Raw genomic sequence first — 18,531 nt, 5'->3', positions numbered from 1 at the left:
TGTACATTGCTCTGTGCTAAGCTGTCAGTGAGTAATATAAAAGCTGATCATCTAGAGATACCCAGTTCTAGCCTTACTGTTAGCTACTAAACCACCCAGACACAGGTAGTACAGATCTTCCTGTGAGTTAATGCCCTGCTTTTCAAATTTATCTTTTAGTCTGTGTGAAGCTACATCTTGTTGTAGTGAAACAATTCCTAGGAAATGAACAACTTATTTATATTAGCTCAGGCATTTCTGTGTCATGGCACAGGCAGCTCTGTGGACACACTCTTGTTCCCCAGCATTGCTATAATGCAGAGTAAACAACTTTTCTATAACTTCATATTTTTTAAAGATTTGTTCTACACGCTTACAGTCACTTTGGAAGTGGTCCTTTGGCTAGCAAATAAGAGCTATAACTACACCACACATACTGTGAAAGAATTTCACTATTAAATTGATGATAAACAACATGCCCAAACAGTGATTTAACTACCGGTTGTTTTGTAGACAGATGGAGACCTCATTCCTCAACTACTACTATCAGGTGCTGAAAGAGCAAACACAGCTCTCAGTCCTCTGAAGTGGAAGTGCTGGATGAAATTCCTAAGGAGAAAACATTATTAAACATACTAAACTATTTACAAAGACTTTTTTTCCCTTCATCTTTAAGATGGAAAGCCAGTGGAGGTGGATCCCCATCACATTATAATAGAAGACCCCGATGGTTCCTGTACATTGATCTTGGACAACCTAACAGGTGTTGACTCGGGACAGTACATGTGCTTTGCTTCCAGTCCTGCTGGAAATGCCAGTACCTTGGGAAAGATCCTTGTTCAAGGTAAAGACCTGCACAGATGCGTTGTTTCAAAGAGGTCTTCTATATAATGCCATAAACAGGAACATTAAGACATTCCAGAAGTTCTGTATAGCATGTAATGAATAATACATTTTCTCTGATGATACGGTAGTAGTGAATTGTTCTCAGGTAAAAAAATGTGTCTTTTACTGTTTTGTGTGCAGAAATCGTGAGAGTTTTGTGGTCAGGTATACATCCTTTGTATCTGTTAGGGAGTTACCCTATTTCCAGCTGTGTAAACTACATTTATCCTTGCCTTGCAGTGCCACCACGGTTTGTGAACAAGGTTAGAAATGCTTATCTTGTCGAGGGTGAAGATGCTCAGTTTACCTGTACTATTGAAGGAGCACCTAGGCCTCAAATCAGGTCAGTTCTTCACGTAACTTTGGGACAAATCCTATTTTCCCATTCTGCATGGCCAGACGAGTCTCCTTGCCTTTTTACTTTCCAGTTTATGACCCTTTCTTCTCTGTGTTTTCCACCTTATTGCCATTCCAGTGCTGGCTCTTCCTGATCCCACCTTTCCTGAGCTTCTCAACAATTTTTTTCTCTCTAGAATCTGAAAAGAAATGCCTACAAATAATACGTATATGTCAAATCTAATGCCCTTTTATCATTCCTTTATCCTCCCTACCCTACACTTAAATTAAGCAATCAGTCTGGGATGTTCGGATAGAAAGCTCAGGATAGCTTCTCATGATTAGAAGTTCTTTTCCCTGCATTGGTTGATGAGGTGTCTTCAGAAGGATCTCATAAACTTGTACAGTTCCGTATCCATGTGTGATCTACCTACCTGTAGACCTGTCCTGCAGGAAACAAGCTTTTGTCTAATGGTTATCTCCTGAGTTGTTTGCCCCCTGATCTTTTAGATGGATTAGTGAGCTGGGAACTTCTTGACACTGCCTATTTGTCCTGGCTTATATTCAGTGTTTTCCACATACAGATGGTACAAAGATGGTGTACTGTTGAAGGACACAAATAAATACCAGACGTTCAGTGAACCACGGAGTGGCATTCTAGTCCTGGTGGTCAAGAACCCTTCCAATGAAGATATGGGACACTATGAATGTGAAGTAAGTTCAGAGTGAGTTAGAGATTTGCTGTCTGACATGACATAGACTGGAGAATTCATTTTACTGAGATCTACTGCATGAGATTAGTGGCTGAGCAATTGTTGCTGCATGCCATATCAAAAAAGGTTATACAAGTCAGGTTCTCCATAACTGGATCTGAATTGTGAAGCTTCAGAATATTATCATCTGACAGTTTGGCTGTTCATGTAGTAATAGGGCGAGCTTATTCTAGAGCTTAAATCCAGATCTCTAGAGCTACATCTTGTAAAGTCAAGGATCATTCTGATGTGACGTTTTGTTTTTGGTCCATCTTTAAATTAGAACATACTCATGCCACTACAAATCCAAGAGTAAGAAGTAAAGTTTAAATAGAATTGGAAAGCACTGACATTCCTGCTTATTTACTAAGCGTATATGGGGAGTATCTAACAAAATTAGAACAAATGTGCTGTAAAACAGTCTCTAAAAATTAGTCATAGTCTGTGCATTCACTGTAATAAAATAGTAATAAACTCTCAGGACACAGGAATAAAATTGTACACAGCTCAGCTCACAGCAACCTCACAGTTATTCCACATTAATTTATATAGATCACATTAAAAATTAAGTTTTCTGTTAGGATTTTAGCAAAATCTCATTACCTTGCATTTGCCATTTAGCTAAGATCCCAAGATCCAGTATTCACTTTGTTGAGTAAGATTGAGTGGATTAATGGATGATAAATAGAAATCACCAACTGTTTAACTACCGCTTAAATGGCATATGACAGAAATTTGTGCCTCTTGATAAAGTCACATTAGAACCAAGTCACAGATCAAACGACAAGTAACTAAGCTAGCTGTTCTGCTGTAACTTGTCTGTGTGAGTCATTTGTGGTAAAACACTATAATGAACTCACTGAACAGCACACGTTCATTGAAACTGTGCCTTTGGTCTGGGGTCGTGTATTCATCTCTGTCTGTAGTCATGTAATTGTGATGCATTTGTAATACAGCATTGAAAGATTTTATATTATGAAAACATACTGCATTTTATTCAGTACTGCATAATTCTCTTTAGCTGATGAACAGATTAGGGTCAGCAAAAAGCGGAGCAGAACTTTACCATCACACTGCTGCAGCCCTGACTCAGGAGAGGAGAGGAGACCAAGCCATTACCATAGAAGGTATGATCCTTGACCAGCTCTGTAAGTATGCCAGTGAATTACTCCAAAGCAATCTTATCAAGGTTCAAATATATTTGCAATCTTATCCATGTTGATTATTGGTGTACGTCTGTGTATGTCTATCAAGATGTGCATGGGTATACTGCAGCTCAGCTCTATACCCATCACCATCTGTTGATTTCCATAACTGGCAAATCAACTTTATCATATAATGTTCATAAATGCATTATATGAGAAAGGAGGAGTAATTGAAGGTTATGTCACACCACTGTTAGCACAAGAAAAATGTTGCAGTACTTGAAAATTCCTGTTGCAGTAGTTGAAAACATATGTCAGCCTGGCAGAACATGAGTTATATATTACCGAGAAAAAAACAGGGCCAGTAAGTAAAGCTGCAGATGTATTGTAATTGTTTCTTGAAATACTACTGGAAAGCTTCTGGAATGATTAAGAAAGCAAAACTGACAGCAGTGTGTCACAAACAATTTAGTTCTCTTGTTAGCTAGGACTGTTCAGGTATTAAGCATCACACAGTCATAGAAGCTATACTTTTTTTTTCTTTTTTTTTTTCTTTTTTTTTTTTCCTCCTGTATCTTTAATCTGCATAAGCAGGGTGATATGGGCTGATCTTATACCCACCCAGTAATGCATCTATTTCTTAACACATGTAGAAAGTGACTTCTTGTAGTTACCTATGTACTAAAGAAATTCCCACAAGCAGAATGTCAGGCATGCTTATTGTAAATGTATCATGAATCAGTTTATATCAGTGGCTATATCTGACTATGGCACATTCCCCAGCATCCAAAATTGTTTTTTCATACATGTCCTTGGCTGTCTGGGCATGGGCCAACCAGTGCTGCCTCTCTAGAAGAGCTCCCAGCAGCAATTCAGGAGATAATACAGCCAAGGGACAATTTATAGGAAATAGTAAATGGTTTACTGTTTTGGAGGGTGAGAGAAAGGACTAGGATAGGCATAGGCTATCCCATGCCAGCAAGCATTGGTGTTGGAGAGCTGTTTCAGATGCAGTTAGAGGAGACATAGCCAACAACAGCTAGAGGTTTGCTAACCTTCTTCCCTCATTGTCAGTGTTTTCACATTTACTCATGATAATAACAGGGGTTCAATGTGCTTTTGACATGGGATAAGTGTTATCAACATTCAAGTGAGAGCCATCAAATGCAAAGACCTGACTCAGGGAGCTGCCAAGCAGCAAACTGTCCAGAGTTTGGGAAAATGGTACTCCACTCTCCTATTTTCTTATAATTTTCCCCAGGTTTCTTCTGGTCCTGTCTGAGACAGGAGCCTGGTCTGGATGGACCTTGGGGTCAGCCCTCTGAAGGGGCTGATAATGTATTGCTACACTATGAGGATTCAGCCACACTAGGCCATTAAGAGTAGTATCCAGATCTTTATACTCACTTGTTTGGGTTTTATTCTTGTTTTCCTTATGGTCCTTAACCAGAGTACCATCAAATCATTCAACAACATTGCAGGGAAAATGGTATTACTATAGTTACACTAGAATAGTTTCAGTAGCATAAACCTTGAAGTACTTTAATGCTTTGTCCTTGCTGAGGCATAAAGAGAGAAAAATGATTTACATGCAGCATGTAGAGGAACAGAAATAAATTACTGTTAGGGTGGCATATCTTCATGAAGTTCCGTCGTGCCAAGACAGAAGATATAAAAACAAACAAGGGTTGTAAAACAAGTAAAAACTCTTCACAAGGGTTGTGAAGCATTGTTCAGCTCATGGGGTTACAAATGTGTGTGTTCAGCCCTGAATTAGTCATGTAATGTGTCATTCCCACAGTCATAAACAAACAGATTTTATGGGTTTGGATGAAGAAACATAATTGGAGCTTGCCTGCAAGCTCCAGAAATATTATCATGAGATCGTTTTTGGTCCATGATGTGCAATTGCCTGAACTTGGTAATAGGGAAGGAAATAGTTCCCTGAGTCACCTCCATGGAGAAACAGCGAGAGCTGCCCCAGGCCAGCTGGAGCAAAAAGCAGGCTCATCCATGGAGCATTATTACTGTTCTAAGCAGAATCGTATCAGGGATGAATTTAGCACAATGCACTTGAACGAGGAGGGAATTCATTGCTTTCCTGGGAATCAATAACCATCTTTGATCTACCTATTGAAAAATCAAGCTCATCTGGCAAAGAACAGGAGGACGGATGGATCTCATGAAGGCTTTCACTTTCCATCCTTACAATCCTTCCTACTTGTGAAAATGGGATTATTTCTAACTTCACCAAGAGGACTACATTACTCCTGTGTGGTATTATTACATTAGAAAATAGATAACTGCGTCCGTTTCCTAGCTCACCTGCATGGTGGGTCTACATTCTACCTGATTTTTTGTTGGTTCTGTGAAATGTCTATTACCAGAGCCTCCTGAGGCACCCAAGAGCCTTTAATCGCAATTATTTTAGTTGTTATTCTCCTGCCTTTTCTGTACTGTTTATTATACTGAGCCAAACCTACTGTTACAAGTTGGGATACCATTAGTACAGTGGTTTATGGGCCCTGACCTGCAGTCAGTGATGGTCCACAGACCCACATTAGGGGGTCTTAAAAACAAACTTCTTGTTATTAGGTTTAAATTCATGGTATAGGAATTTGCAGATCCATTGGAAGGATCAAATTCAAGAAGGATGAAACCCACTGAACTAAGGGTCCCCTTGCAAACAGTTGCAATTTAGGCTTCAGGCCTGAAAGGCTGACTTCTGCCTTCAGTTACACCTGGTTGTTTCACTGAAGTCAACGGAGAGTTGCTTTAAAAATCCTCTTTCTGTGGATATTGGGAGAGTTTTAGACACTTTAAAAACATGTAATTGGAAGTTCTGTCTCTTTGACTTCAAGTTGACTGTCTGCTTTGTGGCCACCCGCCTTGCTGCTTAACCTACATACAGCAGATCCGACCTGACATGGGCTGATGTGCTCTGGCATCCCTTTTTAACACCTTACTACTGCAATCCACTCATCCCAGGTTCACTAACTTGTTCATTTTTTTTTGTTTGTTTTTCAAGAAAAACAAAGCCCAGATTCTGGAAAGAGTTGAATTTTTTCATCTGAGTGAGCAGGTCCAGGATGTATAATGAGACAGTCAGCAGTAGGGCAAGGGATCAGGTACTCGAATGGAGATAAGCAAAACCTTTAAGAAAAATACCCAAAATCTAGCACAGGTAACAGAAATTTCTTCATAGCTTTGTGGTAGTTCACATGCAGAGCTGTGGGCAAGTTATTTAGTTGCTTTTTACTAGGCTTTTGGCAATACTCCTCTTGTGAGGTAAAGCTGAGTATTCTGAGGTTCTCAAACGTGAGATTGCTTTAAATACAGAAGAGCATTATATCTCTTAGTGTTACCCTTTTCCTGAAGAAATAGGGCATATGAGTTTGTTCCCCTGAACATTTTAAAGCTCCCCAGTTGGGGTGATGATTGAGATATTAATCTTGTTATTTTAAATTTGTTATCATTGTCAGTCTCATTTTTGTGCCAGCCATGGGGTGTTCAGTGCAAAATGCAAGAGAGCACAATCTGCATTTACAGCAGTCTCTGTTGCTGCAGGACTAAAACATTTTTTCCGTTTACATTGAGTGAAAAACTTTTGCATTACATTCACACAGTTTAGGAAATTATTTTGTGTCTATGAATTGCTTATTTTGAGATTAGCTGTAGCAGTTCATGTCAGTTTTGTGCATTCTCTTGTGGGTTTATCTCTGAAACGTAGCAAAAGAGGGGTGAATGCAGAGCAGCATTCCCCTGGTTTATGCCAGCAGAAAAAAAATAGGTTTATGCTTCTGTGAGTGGAGAAAGTAGAACTTAAAGTGTGTAGTGAAGGCTGCATTGGAAACCTCCTTTCATTCATTTCAGAGCAGCAGAAGCTGACTTTCATTCAGACTTAGCCTAAATGTTTCATATCATAAGTCACTGATTTAATGTATTAACCAAAGAGGACTCTAGTCCTGTAGAAGCACTGGCTGATCCTAATGCTTTCAGCTTTTAACCTGCTTATCAGGGGCTCCTGCTTTGCAAAGCTGTTTTCCTAAACTGCTATCAAACAAGTTGAAATGATAAATCCGGTGCTAAAATGGATGCAGAATATTTTCCTCTTGGAAAAAGAATCCCAAGTTCTCTCATCCTACTTTCATGTGGTTCTATCCTTCATAAAGATTTGCTTAAAACCTCCTTCACACCTTGGACATAGCACGTATAAAATAGATCTGTTATGCACTAAACTGCAGCTCATCAGGACCTATTTACTACAGGCCATTTACAGTTTCCTCATGCCCAGGCCTGCTGACCCTCAAAATACTGAATTCCTTAGCACCTGCTGCAGATAGAAGTATTGCGATCAATGTCATATGGGAGGACTTCCAGAACACACAGTAATAAAATAAACATTACAAGGGAATTTTTCTTACAGACATTGTTAACTATATATTTAATTATTATCTAAATAGGGTTGCTGTTATAATAATTGCTTAAACACCTGGGTTTAGGTGTGCAATCAAATTAATTCATTTCCTGTTTACATCAGAACTGATTCTCTTGTTGCTTATGGATTCATCTCATGATATTATTTGATGACTTTTTCTAAAAGTTGCGTTACGTAAAAATTCCACAATATCAGTTTAAGGATTTACATATTCATTGGAAATTTCCAGCCTGGGCACAGTAAGTTGTTTGAGCTCTCAATTCATCTTCCATCACTGACTGACGTATTTCATAATTGAAAAAAGGATGTTTTAAAGTACTTGAAAATTGTTAAATAGGTAGGTAAAGAAGTTATATTCTATTCACATTCACATAGCAGATAGGCTGTAAACTCTTTTTTCCAAATGGATTATTTTTAAAACCATCAAATTCTGTAGTAACTTTCCTGACTCTGTTGGAAATTATTCCAAATTTATACATGCATAAATGAGACAGGGCTCTGCAAACAAAGCATAAAACTCTAGGTCAGATATTACCATCAATATTTGCACAAAATTCTCTTTAATTATCATGGGATTTGCAGTTTTACCTAGCGGCAGAAGAAATGCCTTGAAAGTGGAAGTAAAATTAGGTTCAACTTTTCCATCTAATATTGTAAATATATTTTTAATATTTTGGCAATGCAGTTTTTGGCCACTATTAAAAATATCAGCATGAATCATAAGATATATGACAAATAACACACTCTACAAGCTCCCTGGGCAAGAACTGTTTGTGATTTTATAGATATTTTTTTTGAGTTGCAGTTCACTTTCAATTGTTCAGACCAGAGCTTATTTATTATAGGCTGGCTGGAAGATTGTAAACCAATTGCTGAAAAAATTACTTTAACATTAAATTCAGTTTTTTAGAAACTAACTAACTAGCTAGTTAGTTAGTTTTACTAACTCATTAAAGAAAAGATGGGGCTTGCTCTTCTTTTTTTCTCGATCTCATGTAAGTTCAGTAGCTCAGAATATGTTCACAAGAGTCTGGTTCAGTGTCTTAATTTTATTCAGACAGATAAGTTGGGAACCTGATGAAAATCTCTATCAGCTCTTCAAATGTTATCAAGAAATTCTAGTTCAGTATGGGACAAGGGTCATGAAAATCTGCAAATTAAGTACAAAAATAAAAAATGAAGAAGTAGACATAAGTGTATTACAGGGCTCCCTCTGGACTTCCTTGAGAATTTTACTCCAATTTTCTGTTCTGATGATAACAATTTTAGTTTTGATTTTTATCAGCTTGGATTTTGAATCTAGTCCACAGTGGAAATTGTTTAGTGTTTTGGGGAAACTTTTCTTCTAGTAAGTTAAATCACAGTTTGAAGAATTTCAGCTCTCCAGGGTTTTTCATATCAAGACATTTCCAGGTTTCAGGTTTCTTACACTATCACTAACTTATTATAGGGGAAGGAAAAAGAAGGGGGGGAAAAAAGAACAAGGACCTTGTTTTCTATATTTGCCCTTCCAAACAAAAATGCCAGGATCTCACAACAGCAAAAAACATTTTTTGTGATATTGTTTTCAACGAAATAGTCAATTGCAAATCTAAATTACTCTGTTCAGAGGGCACTCTGAATTCTTATTCTTGGTCATAATCATTAAAAGCGATGCTGGAAATAACCACAGAAAGCATGGATGGGATGGTACAGGTGTTTTTTTCACTCCAGTTTATTTTGAATAACTGAGGAAAGTTAATTTAATCATTTCAGCTTTTGCCTTTCTTTAACCCCATGCTGTTCATACTGTTTTCTTTGTAGTCACTGAACAAGAGACTAAAGTGCCCAAGAAAACCATCATCATGTAAGTGCTGACTTTTTTTTTTTTTTTCTGGTAACATTTGTGATTTGCCTTGCTGCCTATGCATGATCCAATAACAAGCTTGTGTTTATTGGCCATGCAAGCGTGTTCATTCCTATTCCACCAGATCTCATGGTATTTTGTGTTATGTAAAGTGACAACCTGGAAAATCTTACTATCCCCTTCAAAATAAAAAAATAAATAAATAAAGTTGCAGATAGACACAGCATGGGCTAAATTTTAGGACTCTATATGAGAAGAAATTTCACTGACTAATGCAGGAGTTGCACAAGGGCTCAAGGGTGTAGAATCTGACTCACAATGTTGAAAGAAAAAAAAAAGGCGTTGGCTACTCAAAAGATGTACAAACATAACAAACACAGCTTACAATGTTTTCTTTTGCCTTCCTGTTTTAATTCTCCAGGGAGGCCTTTCATGATAAAGCAGAAAGAAGCTGCACATTTTTACCCTCTCTGGCTCTATTTCTAATATGAATTTTTTTCCTTGGGCTTCTTGGTTACTTTGATCCTGATTTATCCTGAAATATATAAAGATTAGTTGCAGCAAAAAACAGTACTTTCTCAATTACGTGTGGACCAGTAGCTCATCAGCCATTAAAATCTTAAAGTATCTTCTTGTTTATAAGTGTCATAAGCAAGTACATAAATTAAATTGTCTCATGTCCTGGAGGGACTACATTGTCCTACATTAGGCCTTCAGAGCACCTTCAAAAAATTTAAGCCATATCTTAGTGGCCATAGGTGACTATGGAATGTATATTTTGGGGAAATGCATTTCCACCGGAGTCATAATTTTGCTAAAACCAATCATCGACTTGGACATGCTTTGTGATTCTTGGACATGATGCCTTTTTTTTTAAACAATTTTGTTAGATGGTGAGGTGGATGTGTGAAATGACCCCTAAAATATGCTTAAGCAATTGTTTTACCTTTTGTTTCTTATATTATTTTCTGCGATGACTATCAGTTGTCATCATTTAGCCACTTTGGAGCCAGTGGTTTATAAGAAGCCATGCCTCGTCCTAGCAGCTTCTAACCTGAACAGCTGATAAATTGGCAAAGCACAGGAAGGAGAGGCAGGAAGGAAGTCTGACTTTGCCCCCTTCCTTGAATACATCATTCAGCTAACACCTTGAGTCATTTGATTTTTTTTATTATTTTTTTTTAACCTTGCAGTGGCCAGAAAATGAAGGTGCCTATGCCATCTCAAGAGCCAGGGTTTAGCTATCTATAGGGTAAAAAGAGAAATGCTTTTTGATATCACATTCAGAACATCCCAAGAAAGTCATGAGCAGGAAGCAATCACCCACAGACAGGTCATGTCTAAGGCTTAGTAAAGCTCAGCTTTCTACATATCTGTGCTCGTAAATCAGCTGAAAAAAATGCTTTTATTTCACATCTCTCCTCACTAAGCTTACAGTCCTCTTCATGATTTCAGATCACAAGAAGCAACATTAATATTGGATGATTAAATAAAGACAAACTAATGCAAAATACCATCAGTTCAGCTGGTTTGTAAATTTTTAACTGCTCCATGGGCTATAGCATTGGGCAACTCGAGAAGTGATTCCTAAATTAAGGGCTGCAGCTCCAAAGGAGGTTGGTATATTTATGAGCAGGATCTCAGACCAATGGAAATCCCCCACTTTTTGCTAATGGATGGGGTCACAAACCCATTAGGGAAGCCCTCAACTCAGCAGTATATAAGTAGGATAGTGATGGAGTGAAGTTTGGAACAGCTCTGTTAAGGACACATTGCATCTTTTACAAGGTAGTGAGCAGAGCAACAGAAGCAGCTTTGAAAATACCACCAGGAAAAAAAAAAACACAGGTAATTTGGGGACAAGATTGAACAATATCTGTATGTATAAATCCCAGAGCCAAAAAAGCATTTTAACTTTGCAATGTGAAGCAAAGTCTAATGCAACCACAAAAAGGATTCATTCTCATCTGTATCAGAAGAGACTTAATTTTGCATAATTCAGAAAGGTGCCATGGTCATTATGAAGGCTCTGCATTGCAGTGTCAGCAAACAAGCCCAACAAGAGGTACAGAAAAATTCTGATAACTTTTGGGAAAGAGTAAAGCAACAGGAGGTAAGCAGTAGAAGAGAAGGCAACTCAGGGAGAAAAGAAATATCCAATCTTGACCTTTACTTGACCTTTCCTCAGAAAAATCATGGGGAAAAAAAATCTGATCTCATTAGGAGAAGGCACTACCAAACCAAGTCCAGTCTCTAAAGATTAGATTGGTAGAGAAAGCCTACAAGACGTCCAAGCTGGTTAGCCTTCTGTGCTGGTTAGGGAATTGCAGCAGGACAAACAGGCTCTGCTTTCACAGGGGCTCCTTTCACCTGTCTCAGTCCTGACTGAAGAGACGGAGGTCTGGAGAGCAGAACTATTGGTTTCAGCCCTTCCAGGCAGCATGTCAGACTAGCTACTGAGGCTGGGGAGGGAACAGAGAGAAACAGAAGAATAAAAAATGCTATTGTATTGATTCATAATCACTCCTTCCTGCCCCAGGCGATTGTCTTTATCCTTCAGTTACCTCCGTTTTTTTATTCCAGTCTCTGTTGCTTGGAGGCAGGAAGAGAATCTCAGTACAAAAACAAAATCAGTTTTGCCTCTTGGCTCTACTGAATCAGCTACCTCTGCTGAAGAGCATCAGCTTCCTTGCACTTGCAAAGCAAGCGCTGTCTTTGCTATCGCGTTTTTCCATGTGAAAAATGGCACTGAAAAAATCTGCAGGAGTAACTGCATGTTAAAGATATGAATTATGAATATTAAAGACTGAGCTTGGGCGTTCCTGTCCCCAGCTTTTAGTTATTGATCCAATTTCATCTGTAGCTCATTTAAAGTCAGTTTGCTCCGAGATGGGAGCAGAGGATTGTTTTGACACAAGCAGTGTGTATCTCTGCAGAGATACTGAGAAGTCCCAAGCTCTGTGGATGCCTCAGAAAATATAAAGAATAGCAGAATTCCTCTGAGAAATAGCAATCATGCATCCCAGATTGATCTGGTATTCCTATGGCAATCTCTGACAGTAGGCTCAGGCTGTGGCTGCAATGACAGTATTATGAAGAGTAAAAATGAGTATAGTTTGACAAAGATGACTTCTGCAGGAAATGTTTTAACTTCCTTTTCCTGGTTTCTAAATGCCCTCAGTGTAACTGTTCTGCCTGTGGAAAGGTAGACCTGTGGTCTCAAAATGATCAACAACATAAAGATATGATAGACTTATTAAAAAAAGAGGAAACTACTGACCCTATTGTAAAAAAGAACATTTTGCCATTGAGTTTGAAGCCCAGATTTTAGCCAAGGACACTTAGAAAAAGGGTGAACACCACGAGTGTTTAAAATCTTTGGGTGAAACTGCTATGTGGGTCCAAAGTAGCATAGTAGGTGGTCAACACAGCATGTGAGATATAGCAGCATCCAGAAGACCATTTCTCAGCTGGAGGTACTTGTATTTGTGTACTCAAGGAGGCTAATGGAGCTAGGATCCACCTCGGGGAAACAGCACTGAGGTTCTGACTGATTCAGAAAGTAAGTGGAGATGGGCATGTGGGTGTGTGTGTTGTGTGTGTACCCCTTCCAAAATGACACGCTTCACCAAAAGCTGGAGTGCTCATAAAACTAACCCCACCGTAGCGCCTTGATCCACTACAGCATGTGCGGATGGAGTGTGGCTCCCCAAAAAGTCTCGTTTTCTTGCCAACTCCATCTCAACCCTTTCCCTCATCAGAGAGGAAACGATAACCACTGTGGTGAAGAGCCCAAGGCAAAGGGGAAGGGTTTCTCCTGCCCGTTCTTCTTCAGGTCATTCACCTTCCCGCTCCCCGAGAGCGGAGCCAACTCCAGAGCCAGTTTACGTTTCAAAGATCAGGCAGCCTGTCCACAGACATGAGCAAGAGGCAACATCGAAGTCTGCTGTCCCCATGCTTTATGTCACAGAGCCCGAGAACAGGCAAGGAGCAGCAGCAAGAGAAATCACAGACACCAAGACGGAAGAGCAAAAGCGCAAATGGGTTGAAGTAGAAGAAATAATTGAATTCAAGGTGAAAAAATCACCAAAACCTGCAAGGAAAAGAGGAACTTCCCCAGCAAAACAAGAAAAAGATGACTCAGGGGTGTTAACATTTACTTTTCCCAGCTCAAGGCCTAGGCATTCCCCAGATGACGATCCAAACACAAACAATTCCAACAATAAACTGGTGGAACAGTCAAAATCTTCTTTGCCTAAAGACAGTCTCTCGGAAGTTGATATCCAGCCCCTGGTGTATACAACAGATCAGGAAGGACCTCAAGGCAGCAGCGAGGACAGAAGTTCCCCGTGTGGGTCTGAACAACTAGGAAATAATCCATTTATTGATTATGGAACTGAAGGAAAGAGCAGCCCACAGGAAGCGAGTGCCCACAGTGGATCAGGTGTCGATTCCCCACTGCTTGCCTGCGGGGGAGAGCCCTTGGTCTTCAGCTTTGAGACGGGTGCTGCAGACGAACACCAACTTCTGTTCTCACCAGTAAGCCCCGAGGTTAAAGAAGAGGAGGATGAATTAGACACATCTTGGCCTGTTGAAGAGGGGATACCTGAAGTAGTGCCAGATGTCGTTGCAGAAGAGGATAATGTCGTCATAGTTGATGAACCAGAAGAACTGCAGACAGAAGACATTAGCACCCGGGACCGCAAAATCTTAACCCACAATGGCAAAGTATTAACTTTGGAGGATCTTGAAGACTACGTTCCTGAAGAAGGCGAGACCTACGGGTGTGATGATCAGAACCAGACTGCAGACAAACCGTGCGAGATCTCCGTGCTCCAGACAGAGATTAACGAGCCAACAATTGGAAAGCCAGTGCTGCTGAACCTGGGGAGACCCGTGGTTTCCAAACCCAGAAAAAGATTTTTCAGCAAGTTTGAGGAGCACGTTCCTGGGGGCGTGTTCGTGTCGGCATCTCGAGTAACTGGTGTGCAGTCTGTAGGCCCCTCAAACATCTCTTTCCACGTGAGTGATACCTGCATGGCGGTGACGCCTGGAGTGCACGCGGCCACAGCAGCTGCTTCTTCTGCTCCCTCCTTTACGGTGAAACCATCTTTCTGCACTGAAGTCCAGCTCTCAGCAGACAACGGACAGTCGAGCTTTAAAACTGAAGTTTCCACAAGAACCCTCAGCTATGGGACTGTTGGCGAGCCTGTGACGCTGCACATCAGCACAGAAGACCTCTCCCAAAGCTGAGTAGATACAAGCATAATTTTTAACACAAAAGAAAAGCAGAAAAAAAAAAAAATCAAAATTGTTGTAGGTGAGGAGAATTGGTGGCAATGATTTACAAGGTAATGTGTATGAGGGAATACCTTTGAAAAAAATGTATTTAAATATGAGTTTTTCCAGTCTTAAAGGGAACATGTATGTCAGTTTGGTAATTTTAAAAGCTTTGATCGAGGTGAACATATATCATTCCAGAGTGGACTGTGGTGATAGTTTAAGAAAAGCCTGATTCTCCTACCTGTGACACAAGTATAAATAATTGCTGTTTTGTTCGTGAACATAAAAATGATTTCAAGTGCCAACTTGTAAATTATAGTGTGGCAAGAAGGTGAAAGTACCCAAGCTTTTCAGCATCCTTCAGCAGCCAGAGTAGGAAGACTGTTTTCAGCTAAAGCAATCTCCTGTCATGGTGTGCACCTGAAGGTCATGAAGTTTCGCACTGCTTTGACACCAATTAGCTCTGCCAAAAAAAATTCTTAATAAACCTTTCAACATGCACAGTCTGAGTAAATTATTATGAACTTCTGCCACAGAATGAAATAACTAGGCAATATTGCATTTACTAGGAATGCAAAGGGCTGCTCAGACCTTTCAGTTGAAATTCTAACTTGACTGAAGTCAGTGGTCAAAGTCCCGCTGACTTGAGGAGGTCAAGGATTTCATTGCTTTCTTCTGCATTAAGTTTAAAAAAAATAAATAAAAATAAAAGAAAAAATACCATATTTAAAATGACAGCTATGTTCAAGTCCACTTCCTAGTGGTGTAAAGATGTAGGTTTCATTTTCTCTGCATTCTAGTGTAGTGGATTTATGAACCATACCTTTTAAAACACAGATTTACTTAATGCTCAGCAAAAGATTAATGGGCTTCACAAAATGACTTCTGCATCTGTAATCAAATGCTAATACATACAAAGAACCACAAATGTGGTCAATAAATAGTACTGGTAGAATAATCTGGTATATTTGGTCTCCTGTCCATGCCAGTGGTGAAACACTGCTGTTAGCAGACTGATGGGTAACGTCTCCTAACATGCTAAAAGGAATTCGCCACTGAGCAACAGGAGCTCAAACACAGTTAAAAACAAAACAAAGCAACAGATCTTTACCATAAATGTCTGGCTGAAGAATACACCTGTTGATAATATTTTGGGCTGCTTGGAAGCACTGCCAGGTACAATTGCATCACGTTACTGTAACCACATATGTTGAACTGCACTGTAGACGTCACCCTTACTGCCTTCTGTTGAGTTTCTCCGGAGCTTTGCAGCAGGAGAGCTGATTGAGGGGGGAAGGCTGAGATTCACTGGTCATGGCTCATTCGTTCCTGTTGGCTTCACCAAAAGTGAAATTTGCACAAACCTTCAACAAGATGCTCAGCCCTGGGAAGAATTGAGCTCATAGGCCCAAATACTGGTCCCAGTTGAAGTCAACTGGAATTTGTCATTGATCTCAGTAGGACCAAGCACTGGCCCTCTCCATCTGACAGAGGTATGGGGTGAAAAGTCCCAACACCTTGTCCCTGCTGAGTTATGTGGCCGTGTCATAGTAGAAAATGTTTTCATTTAGATGGTACAGGGAAACCAGAAATGCTCAGATGCAGCTGAATTTCTAACTAGCATGAAGAGAGAGGATTGAGTGAGTTTTTGCCTTGGAAATGTTGGTGTGTGATGTTCTGTCTCAGTGTTTCCCAGCTAGGTAATATTGTGAAAGTTGTTCTGGAGCCCTCCTGGCAATATTCCTGCTAACAGGGACTGAATTTACAAAAGGTGCTTGTAGAAAAGAATGCCATTTTTTTTCTTCAGTGGGTGCACCTTGATCATGTGGTGACTGAAATGAATGCATTTCACAGCCTTTTTCATTTCAATATCCAGACAGGATATTATGTGTAATACCACGTGAACCACCCTCCAGATATAGATGCTTTTTCAGTGATTGCATATGGTGAAAGAAATGACATTTGCCTCTTTTATGTTACTCTTCTGTTTTTGATAACAACTCCTTGGTTTATACTGTTTGTTTTATAATTAAGCAATACAATGGATATATATTAGTGCTTCTTTCATATATTGCACTGTACATTGGAAAGTAGCAGACATACAACATGGAAATACTTTTGAAATGAAAAGTATTTCTTTTGTATCAGACCTGATTCTATTCTCAGTTATTCAAGTATCCATACAGAACAATTCCATGGGAGGAAGTGAATTTCATTTGGATTTACGTAGATACTGCTAACAAAGGAATTTGCTCTATATTAGTCATTAAAAACATAATATTCATCCAAAGATAGTAAAGATGGATAAAGGAATGTGGATATTCCTCCTGATGTGCTTGATGCTCAGGTATTTTTTTAAGAAGCTAGAAAGCTGCAGTTCAGATGGTCATAGGAAAAATACTAATTAGCCCAAAATAATTAACATCTGTTTACACTTTCTTTTGAAATCTAAGCAAAAGAAAATCAATTGAAAAGAATGTTTAAAATCTTTATGTAGAACTCTGTTCGAAAAATGAAAGGTTTATGAGAAGTCCATCACATGTTCTTTCAAAATATTTTCCTAGAGGTTAAAAGTTATGCTTGTAAGTGATTAAACTTTGTAGATAACTAATGAGACGTGTGGGGGTTTATTTCTTGTAGATGAAAACACAGCTGTATTAAAATTTTAATACAATGTTTTACCATAATTCCTGCAGGTATTAATAAAGTGGAAACTTCAGTTTGCTTGAGATACAAAACAAACAAAAAACAACAAAGCAAATCAAATGCGAGATATGCTGTTAGATGCTGAGTTTATATCAATAAATGTCTTGCATCGGCTGTCACTAAACTTGCTGGTTTTGTGTTCTCTGTTCACTGCACTCCATTCTCTGTCAGCTCATCCACTTCTCCCATCAACCAGCAGGAGCTGAGCTGCAGCCCAAGGATGTTATTAATGCAGTTTGGCTCTATCTGCATTTATTTTTACAAACAGTTTCAGAAGTGTGGAAATGAAAGAACCTGTTTTGAGGGATACTTCCTCTTCAGCTTTAGGATCATTCAATAATTTGCTCAATAATTTTGAACAGTGCTTGTCTACCTGGATTCTTCTCTGAGGGTGATTTGGAGCTTCAAAATACCCGTGGGTCTTGTGTTCCTGGCTATTGGCTGAAGGAGATGTGAGGTGGAAAGGTTCGTGGTCAAGATTTTAGGACTGGCAAACACATTGTCCATTGGAGGAGTGTCATCGCCTCAATGTTTGTTTGATGTACCTTAGCTAATATTCAAACTCCTCAGGTCAACAGCTTGAGTCCCAGTGTGTAACATCACTAAGTAGGGAAGAAAGCAACGGTACTAGCAACACAGGGGAGCTGAATCCTGCATTATCTTGTTAGGCCTGGAATGTCTGACAACCTCTTGCTTCACCAGTTCTCTTAGTTTGAATTTAATACCACCTTTGACCATAATAGCACAAGTCGTAGTCAAACTGAAATATATTTTCTCTTTGAGAGGTACCGAGGGTGTTTCATGCCTTTCCAAATGGCTCACTTGTTGGCAGCTGCCCAGCTGGTAGGGCAGCACCAGCTGGCAGCAATCATAACAGGAACTCCAGGGAATCAAAATATTTTTCTAGGGAAATATTTAAAGATCTTTCACCAGCCCAGTGCTGATGACCGCTGATGGGGCAGTCTGGGACATGTAAGCAAAACTTGTTTTTTCCATCAACAGACCCAGAAGGGAAATATTCCCTAACTATGGGGGGAGAACAGTAGAAAAAAAATAAAAAAATTCAAGTGACTTGTGTTAAAAGGGGGTGATCCAAACCTAGCCTTCAACTTTACCTTAAGGTCTATCATGTGAATTTGCTACCTAAAGGCTGCCTAAAGT

General features: G+C 39.4%; 1 protein-coding gene across 25 annotated transcripts in view; it reads left to right on the top strand.

Annotated features, from left to right (window-relative positions):
- Positions 1-18,531, top strand: part of OBSCN (obscurin, cytoskeletal calmodulin and titin-interacting RhoGEF) — a 185,576-nt gene that overhangs the window by 137,546 nt on the left and 29,499 nt on the right. For 23 of the 25 annotated variants that reach the window (XM_072033901.1, XM_072033896.1, XM_072033887.1 and 20 more), the window contains 4 exons: positions 656-823; positions 1,105-1,207; positions 1,785-1,914; positions 2,974-3,079. In XM_072033901.1, coding sequence (XP_071890002.1) covers positions 656-823; positions 1,105-1,207; positions 1,785-1,914; positions 2,974-3,079 — 507 coding nt within the window. Of the gene's footprint in view, positions 1-655; positions 824-1,104; positions 1,208-1,784; positions 1,915-2,973; positions 3,080-9,338; positions 9,382-13,142; positions 17,495-18,531 lie in introns of those variants that run through there. The other 2 variants (XM_072033903.1, XM_072033902.1) reach the window with 1 other exon arrangement.

The sequence above is a fragment of the Anas platyrhynchos genome, chromosome 2, assembly GCF_047663525.1.
Source record: "Anas platyrhynchos isolate ZD024472 breed Pekin duck chromosome 2, IASCAAS_PekinDuck_T2T, whole genome shotgun sequence".
Classification (NCBI taxonomy): Eukaryota; Metazoa; Chordata; class Aves; order Anseriformes; family Anatidae; genus Anas; species Anas platyrhynchos.
The sequence above is the reverse complement of the archived record's forward strand: the minus strand, read 5'-3'. Positions and strand labels throughout refer to the sequence as shown.